The sequence below is a fragment of the Mus pahari genome, chromosome X (genome assembly GCF_900095145.1).
Source record: "Mus pahari chromosome X, PAHARI_EIJ_v1.1, whole genome shotgun sequence".
NCBI classification, from domain to species: domain Eukaryota; kingdom Metazoa; phylum Chordata; class Mammalia; order Rodentia; family Muridae; genus Mus; species Mus pahari.
The window spans coordinates 35,326,553-35,336,233 of record NC_034613.1 but is presented as its reverse complement, the minus strand read 5'-3'; the positions used below and the strand labels follow the sequence as shown (position 1 = coordinate 35,336,233).

General features: G+C 40.1%; 1 protein-coding gene across 1 annotated transcript; it reads left to right on the top strand.

Moving 5' to 3' along the window:
- The first annotated feature begins 8,088 nt into the window (after positions 1–8,088).
- LOC110313939 (DDB1- and CUL4-associated factor 12-like protein 2) lies at positions 8,089–9,530 on the top strand. The gene has a single exon (XM_021188405.1). It carries the CDS (start codon positions 8,121–8,123, stop codon positions 9,528–9,530), a length of 1,410 nt encoding a protein of 469 aa, XP_021044064.1. The 5' UTR covers positions 8,089–8,120.
- Positions 9,531–9,681: the final 151 nt, after the last annotated feature.

Sequence of the window (9,681 nt, the reverse complement as noted above, 5' to 3'; positions counted from 1 at the left end):
TACTGGTTAGTTCATATTGTTGTTGCACCTACAGGGTTGCAGCTCCCTACAACTCCTTGGGTACTTTCTCTAGCTCCTCCATTGGGGGCCCTGTGTTCCATGGTGGCTGATGATGGGATGGATCCTTTTCATTGAGAAACTTCATGGCAGTTTCTCCAGGAAAAACCAGGAACCATATAAGAAACATATTAAAAACAATTTCAATATATTTGAGCAAATGTTCCTCTTCTACTCTAAATCCAAGTTTATTTCATACAAGTCTTCGGCTGAGAAAATGATCAAAACAAGTTTTGTGAATGTAGAAAAACACTGTGAAGGCTACATTCTGTGAATGTAGAAAGCCTACATTTTGTGAATGTAGAAAAACATTGTGAAGCCTACCATCACAAGTTGTCTTATGATACATCAGCTGCCAAATAAAACACATTCTATAAAGTATCTATGATTCAAAAATAGTTTTGAATTAACCATCTGAGTTTTGGAAAATTATTTTCAATACCAATGGATTTAGCATAATAGTTAAAAATTAATTATAGATTTCAATGTAAATAGAAAAGAATTTCAAAGTTCACTGACTATAGAACTAATAATATTCAAGGTGATGAAATTACTTTGTTTTTATAATCATACATTAAGTATATATAAATATATATACATATATATGCCATATGTTATTTTTCACACACACACACACACACACACACACACACATATATATATATATATATATATATGTATCCATGTATACATATATGCATTTATAATTGCAATACCATACCTTCTAAATAATTATAAGCATTACACATCAAATATTTTATAAAAGATTTTCAGGGAATTATTGCTAAATCTTCTGATCATTATGTCCATTTTACTAAAGCACTGAATAACTGAGTTTCCGTTTAAAAACTATAGTACCCTATTGTTCTTGGTGCTTGTCATTGAAGTAATAATAGCCCAAAGTTGGAAATGTTCTTTTATGTTTAGTTGTGCAAATCTCCAGAGTTGAAAGAGAATGTAACAATGGTTGACAGTATTGAATTGTATTTCTGCTCTATTTGTATAATATTTTATGAAGCTGTCTGTCACATCAGTCAATCTTGAAATTCACAAAAATAGACTATTATGGGTTATATTTTTAATCCATCCAGAAAGGCTTGTGACTGAAATAACTGATGAATTAACAATTTAAAAAATTATCAAATGTCAAGTAGCAAAAAGTTGTATCTTCAACTTCTGCTAAATAAGGACATGGTTGAATACAGAGTGTCAAAGACTGAGGTACATTAGTAAAAGTTCCAGTATCTCTAAATTGTCACTTAACAAAAGCTAGTGTTTTCTTTCTTTGGTTTTTGTTTTGTTTTGTTTTGTTTTGTTTCTAAGACAGGATAGACACTTGCCATAGAAGTAAGCCAAATGGATAACTCCTCTCCTGTCCTCAGGCAGTGTTCTAGTTGCAAACTATTATCGAGTCATAAATATAGGTATGCAATCCTAATATGATAAAAGACATGGAATTTTCCATTGACAGTGCTTCATAATAGAGTACCAGGCTCTGTCTTATTTGTAGGGTACCAAGGGATTTTCCATCAAAATGTTACGCTTTACCTATGATCTAAAAATAAGCAGCTAACACATTCATGTATCTGTGGGAGGTAAAAGGTAGATGACCTAGAGGCAGATAGTATTTCTTGCAGAGAGAACATAATATTAAAAAAAGAAAAAGATCTGAGGCATGACATTATGAGGCAATGACAAGAACATTAAAAAGGTCCATTGTGGATTGAGAATAAAAATAATGAAGAAAAAAAAAAGAACTCTGGTAAGGCAACATAAATTATATCATGCTGGGCCTGGTAAAATGTTTTTAAGCTTTGGTCTATATTTTAGGAATACTAATAAGTAGTGATTGTCTAAATCAGTACAATAGGGAGAGTAGATTTTCAAGAAGGTATTTCATTGACCCTAGTGTGGAAAACTTAATGTGGGAGGGGAAAGGGGTCTCTGGAAAATGAATTACCCTTCTACTAGAGTTATATGATCAAGATTCATCCCATCATCAGCCACCAAACCCAGACTCTATTGCACATGCCAGCAAGATTTTGCTGAAGGGACCCTAATATAATGATCTCTTGTGAGGCTCTATGCCAGTGCCTGGCAAACACAGAAGTGGATGCTCACAGTCAGCTATTGGATGGAACACAGGGCCCCCAATGGAGGAGCTAGAGAAAGTACCCAAGGAGCTGAAGGGGCCACAATCCTATACGTGGAACAACAATATGAACTAACCAATACTCCCAGAGTTCATGTCTCTNGCTGCATATGTAGCAGAAGATGGNCTATTCAGCCATCATTGGGAAGANAGGCCCCTTGGTCTTGCAAACTTTATATGCCCCAGTACAGCAGAATGCCAGGGCCAAGAAGTGGGAGTGGGTGGGTAGGGGAGCAGGGCGGGGGGAGGGTATGAGGAACTTTTGGGATAGCATTTGAAATATAAATAAAGAAAATATCTAATCAAAATAAATAAATAAAAGACTAAGTAGTGATTAGAGATCCAGAGATAACAATGAGCTATTGATAACAGAATAAATTTGAAAATATGGAGGAGTTAGAGAATGGACAGAAGTGACTGATGGTATTTGCAATCCCGTAAGAAGAACAACAATATCTACTAAACAAACTCCTCAGTGCTCTCAGGAACTAAACCACCAACCAAAGAGCTCACATGGAGAGAGGCATGGCTCCAGCCCTATATGTAGCAGAGGCTGTCCTTGTCAGGCATCAGTGGGTGGACAGGCCCTTGGTCCTGTGAAGACTCTATGCCCCAGTGTAGGGGAATGCCAGAGAGGGGAGGCAGGAGTGGGTAGCGGAGCACCGTCATTGAAGCAGGGGAAGGGGATGGAATAGGATTTCCAGTGGGAAAACCAGGAAAGGGGATAACATTTGAAATATAAATAAATAAAATATACAATTAAAATTTATAAAGTAAATAATAATGGTAGAAGACAAAATAGTGGAACTAAACACATTGAAGATATGTGCATCAGGGACAATTGTTAGACATTAGGTTTGAGCAGCTGAATAAATGGTGGTACAATTCTTGAGAACAGTTCAAGAATATTAGCATTGATATCAAGATTCTCAGATTATGTATGCTGGCCTTGATGTTTTGTTTTGAGATCTAAAATGTCAAGAAGTAGGTAGCACAAAAGTTGCTTACAGCAATATAAAATTGGGAGGCATTGGCATACATGGTGTTTTTGAATTGAGTTATGTTAAGGTATTAAGGGTGAGGAAAATAATAATTGAAATCTATGTTGTGTTACAATACTGCAGAGTGGTGAGTGAATTTTCTTCTAAGTCTACTTCACTGATTTAAGTTCATCCATGTCTTCACATATCTACCTGATATCAAAGAATGATTTGTATGATTTTTTTTTTACTCACTTCTGTTCATTGTACCTAAAATCACCATATGTGAAATGCCCTATGTGTAAAAAAATATCAATTATTTTTGGAATACTTATATCAGCAACTGTTCAGAGGTAAAACCCCAATCTGGATGTTTCATAGAAGAAACCATCCAAATTTTCCCGTTAAGATCCACTGGCATACTGTAAATTTATTCCTAGAATACATATTTTCCTTATGAATATTCATCTCTAGTCTCACAGTACAATTGAGATTTATACAAGTAGAAAAGTGGCCAATTCTACAAATATTTTGTTTCAGAATATACTAGATTTTAGTAATGATGAATATGTTTGTTTTGCAATATAGTAAGCATTCAAAATCTCCAGTTTCATGAGTACCACACTACATGTGTAATGATAAATAGTAGAAAGGAAAGAAGTCAGACAATATTAAAGATACTTTTATTAAGTATCTATACTCTCTAAATTATTATTTTATCCTCCTGCTTACCCATGCCTTTCACAAAAACAAACATAGCCATGCTCACAGAGAAAGTGGAACATTTTGTTACAAATGACTGTGTTACAGATGACATTATCACCATTTTATACATGAGGTAATAAACACAAAATATATATTATGTGAAAAATGTTATAAACAGCTTAATTTAAGGTAATCAAGTTAAGGAACCAAAATGAAAACCACCTTATATGGCTCCATATCCCACTCTCTTACCTTGTTGCGCCTCCTACAAAACATACAACCACCACTGGGTCAAAAAGCCCACATTAAAACTATGACACATTTATTTCCTTAGGAAGATGAAGAGAAATGACACGAATTAGAGGTCATAGAATCAAAATTCCCTCTAACCTTTGCTTTCTTCCTTTATCCAACAGAATATGTCTAGATATGTGATGATATGGTAGATCAAAGTGGGAAACCCAGCATGAGAAACAATCTCTTTTTTTTTCATTTTTATTGGTTATTTTATTTATTTACATTTCAAATGTCATCCCCCTTCTCATTTTCCCCTCAGCAAATCTCCATCCCTTCCCCCTCTCTACTACAGGTTTGTGGAGACCTCAGACTGCCTTTCCCCACCCCGAGAGCAGGATCCCACAGCTTCCCACAACCTGATGCCTGCCTGGCACCTGCATGACATGTGCACAATCAAAACTCCAGTGTCCAACCTGAGCCTTAGGCAGGACGTGGGCCACCATTTTAACCACAGACCTTAACATTTCATTAGACATCCACTGCATATCTGTGTGATATTGTGAATTTATTAAAATCATTACCCTATAATCTCTTGGCGTATTTATGGTGTGATTAAAGTAGTAGAATATAAATGAATTAAATAATTACAAAGCAGTATGACACTGTCTTATAGCCATTCATATGAGAACTCATCTAATTAAGGAGAGAGGTTCAATACAGGAATGCAGAAGGGATAATTGGAAACAAAAAGCAGTAAGGGACAAAGAAGAATTGTAAGGACAGAGAAGACTCTATTCTAATAAACACAGCAGTCTTCCAAGGCAAGAAAAGTAAGTACTGGAGATCTAGAAAGATATAAACATCTGAAAAGTTTATCAGCATGCCTTTATGTTTATAGCTTCAACAATAGTTTGCAGCTTTACATATTTCTAAACAGTATATTGTTCTAGAAATATAAACAAATTCAAACAAATACTCTACATTGAGAGCTAAAACCAATCTACACATCATCCAATATCACTTGCTTCTACTCTGAAATTGCTTAATACTTCTAAGAGCACAGAGAAATTTAAAAAGTATAGATGTGAATGGAAAATGTTTTGGGTATGATATCCTAGATGAAATTAACACAACTCATTTATTCACATAAAATATGGAATCTGAATGTTAAATACAAACTATTACATTTACATTAACAAAATGTAAGGTCATAAAACCAGAACATTGTATTGGTATTTTCTTTAGCAAAAAAACATTTGACTATATTGTATTTCCAATTATTAACAATAAAAATTAGTAAACAAAATATACATATATTTAAGACTATATGTTGCCTTCAAATATAGAATTGTCACTGCTGCATATAATTTATATTTATTATTTATTCATCTCTTGATTTTAAAAATTATATCTAAGGCTGGAGAGATGACTTAGTTGTTAAAAAGCACAGACTGCTCTTCCAATAGGTCCTGAGTTCAAATCCCAGTAACCACATGGTGGCTCACAACCATCTGTAATGGAATCCAGTGCCCTCTTCTGGGGTGTTTGAAGACAGCTACAGTTTACTCATCAATACATAAAATATATAAATAAAATCTTTAAAAATTATATGTAAATTTCAGAAGCAAGCATGATAATGTTTCCACAATACAGATAGGTAAGATTTTGAAGAAACAAAAATTACAATCCTTGAATAATACAGGATACAAATCTTTTAAAAGGTAGGTAATAAATTCAGATCAATATTTATATCTGCTGCAGCATGAACTGTGAGACCATGAGTTATTATTACCTTTTGTGAGTTTTATGTTACTCATTTTAAACATTTTAGGACAAAACTAATTTGGCCATTCAATGGTTTAATACAGATCAGCTACCTAGATTTCAATAAATGCTATCAGAAATGACCATACATCTCATTTTTACATATCCAGTATGCTTACATACAGACTGATAACTACAACCCCAAAATTTCAGTACATTTCATTCTATACAATAGCAAAAACCTATTGTACAATGTATCATAGTTTTCTTTTTTTAAAAATATTTATTTATTTATTATATGTAAGTATACTGTAGCTGTCTTCAGACACTCCAGAAGAGGGCATCAGATCTTGTTACGGATAGTTATGAGTCACCATGTGGTTGCTGGGATTTGAACTCCGGACCTTCGGAAGAGCAGTCAGGTGCTCTTACCCACTGAGCCATCTCACCAGCCCATATCATAGTTTTCTAACATATTTATATTTTAAAAACAGAAAAAAATTCTTTAGTCAATGAAGGGATCTTTAACCACTTATATTCTTCAGTAACCTTACCTTGTCTTCCCATTTTGCCATCATTTCTTTCCCACGATACTGCATTGTGTACAGAGAAAATGACTGAGGTAGATGCACACATACAAAGAAGTTCAGTGGGAGAGATTTAAAAAGCTCAAATTTGTAGACTTGACATAATTTTGCAAAACCTGTAAGGTTGTGTACTGGGAAGAACAACAAAATAGCTGTTACTTCATATGATTGGTCAGATATGTCAAGTTAAAAACCCCAATATGCTTTGGCAACAGCCACCAGTCTCCCACTCAAACTGGTCTTGTTCAGTGTGTAACTGCAAATGAATTGATACACTGGAGTCTCAAGGCAGCTATGGATCTCTTCCGTCTTGAGAATACCAAGCCCTTAAAATCTGTACTATCCCATTTGTGTTATGTTGTTCCTCTGAAAAGTTCTTCTTCGCCATCTGAAGGCAGATATCTTGTGTGTTTCTCAAGTCACTTCCAGATGTTTGAGATGGGCTTTCATACAAGACAGAGCTCTACAGAAGTCCTGGTCATCACTTCATGACTTGGACTTTCCCCACCTGGAGAATATAGGGATGCCTTTCTTTCTAGGACCTCTTCTTTGTGCTTACCCTGTACACCATCATCTCAGGCTTCTGAGGTTCCTGAGGAGTTAGTATATAATAATGCATCCTGCCATTCACTTGTAACCTCTATATTCCCATCTGTATGTCACTGAAGACTCAGGAGCTTCCTTTTGACGATTTCCCTACCACTACCTTGCCTTGAATTGGGGTCAAGGAGTATGAATTAGCAAGATACCCTTCAGGGCTCCAAGTTTAGTCGCTCAGGAGCTTCAAGTTCAGAGGCTAAAAAGGAACAAGAACAGAGTAAGGCTGGACTAATTTAAAAAGCAATCTGCAGAGGGGCTTTCACAGAAATTGCAGAAAGAAACTACAGAGGTCACTTAGAAACGCCTCCATGCCTAGTCCAGTTCAAAGAACAACCTTAGTCAAAGTGTCCTCTGATAACACCAAGTGCCCATTTATTTCTTACCACATGCCAAGCTCAGTGCTCCTTTTGATCCCTTGCTTAACTACATTTTAGGTTTTGATTTTAAGGCTAGTTGAGAGCTGTTGGTAGAAAGAAAAAAACAAAACAAAACAAAAAACCCCAAACTTGTGTTAGCTACTGAGCTAACTGGAGCTCAGCCCTCTAGGAATCTCCCTAGAGTTTCCACACGGCCTTCCTCCTCGCCCATCCCCTCTGCTTCTTCCCAACCCCCACCCAGACTGGCTTGTGCAACCCAGCACCCCATGGCCAACAGCCCCTCCCACTCTCTCCGCCTCTCAACCTCAGGTCTCTTAGCTTACTCTCTAGCCCCACACTGACTTCACCACCTCCCAGACAGCAGCACTTCCCGCCCTCGGCCAAGTCCCAGGCACTGCCACCACACTCAAGCTGCGATCAGCACGCATACTGCTCCTTCCAAGCTCACAACCCTTGCAGAGCCAAGCTGCCACTTTCGCCTCTTTGGCCACCAACGCACCCAGGACGCTCGGTGCCCTGGGATCACTGAGTCACCTGGCCCCTGGGAACCAGTGCCACCCCCCGCTGAATCGGAGACACAGCCACCACCACGGCCAACACGGGTGCCACGCACCGCCGCCTCCGCGCCGCCGCCGCCTCTGCAAACCGCCCGCCGCCCACCATGGCCCCACAGCAAACAGGTAGCAGGAAGCGGAAAGCCGCCGAGGTCGATCAGGGCGCCGGGACTTCTTCGTTGCCTGGGCGGGCAGCTGCAGCGGCGGGAACGGGCCAAGCGGATGGGCCATTGCTGCTGGCCAAGAGGCCGCGGCGGCCCGTGGCTCGCCGCTCCTTGGTGCACTACTTGAAGGGCCGGGCGCTGGGCGCTGATGGCCACACAGGGCTAGCGGGCTTCAAGGGAGATCTGCGCAGCTATGGGGTCCTCAGGTTGCCCGAGCTGCTGAGGGAGCGTCAGCTGACCCTAGGCCCCCTCAATAAGGTGTTCGCATCNCAGTGGCTCAATGCCAGGCAGGTGGTGTGTGGCACCAAGTGCAACACGCTCTTTGTGGTTGATGTCCAGACTGGCCGGATCACTCGCATTCCCCTGATGCGAGACAGAGGGCCAGGACAAACCCGTGCCCAACCCACCTGTGGCATCCACGCCATCCAGCTGAATCCCTCCAAGACCCTCCTAGCTACAGGAGGTGAAAACCCTAACAGTCTAGCAGTCTATCAGCTACCCACCCTAGACCCTGTGTGCTTAGGGGACCGCCAAGGCCACAGGGACTGGATCTTTGCCATCGCCTGGATGAGTGATACTGTGGCTGTGAGTGGCTCCCGTGATGGCACCGTGGCACTCTGGCGGGTGGATTCGGACATGTTCAATGGCAGCATTGCTTGGCACAAGGATGCAGGACTACCTGTGTATGCTCACATCAGTCCTACAGATATGGAGGCCATCCCCAAAGCCACTACTAATCCAGGTAACCGTAAAGTGAGAGCACTTGCCTTCAGCAACAAAAACCAGGAGCTGGGAGCTGTGTCCCTGGATGGCTACTTCCACCTGTGGAAAGCCCGAAGTTCCCTGTCTAGGCTGCTGTCCCTGAGGCTGCCCTATTGCCGTGAGAACGTGTGTCTCACCTACTGTGATGAATTTTCCCTCTATGCTGTGGGTTCTCAGTCTCATGTTTCATTCCTGGATCCAAGACAACGCCAGCAGAACATCAAACCTTTGTGTTCCCGAGAGGGAGGCACAGGTGTGCGATCTCTGAGTTTCTACCAGCACATCATCACTGTGGGCACTGGACATGGCTCTTTGCTCTTCTATGACATTCGTGCCCAGAAGTTCCTAGAGGAAAGGGCATCAGCCAGTCCAGACTCTTTTCTTGGGCGCACAGGGAGGAAGCTCAAACTCACATGTGGCAGAGGCTGGCTCAACCAAGATGAACTCTGGGTAAACTACTTTGGAGGTACTGAAGAATTCCCCAATGCACTCTACACTCACTGCTACAACTGGCCAGAGATGAAGCTCTTCGTAGGCGGGGGACCACTGGCATCAGGCCTCCATGGCAACTATGCAGGCCTCTGGAGCTAAAGTCTCTGTGCTCTAGGGAAAGTGTGTAGATTTATCTTTAAGTTCAGGCTAACATTCTTTGCATATGTGCTTTTGTGTAATGGAGGTATGTGCACGCCTGATTGAGTGTGTGTGTGTGTGTGTGTGTGTGTGTGTGAGAGAGAGAGAGAGA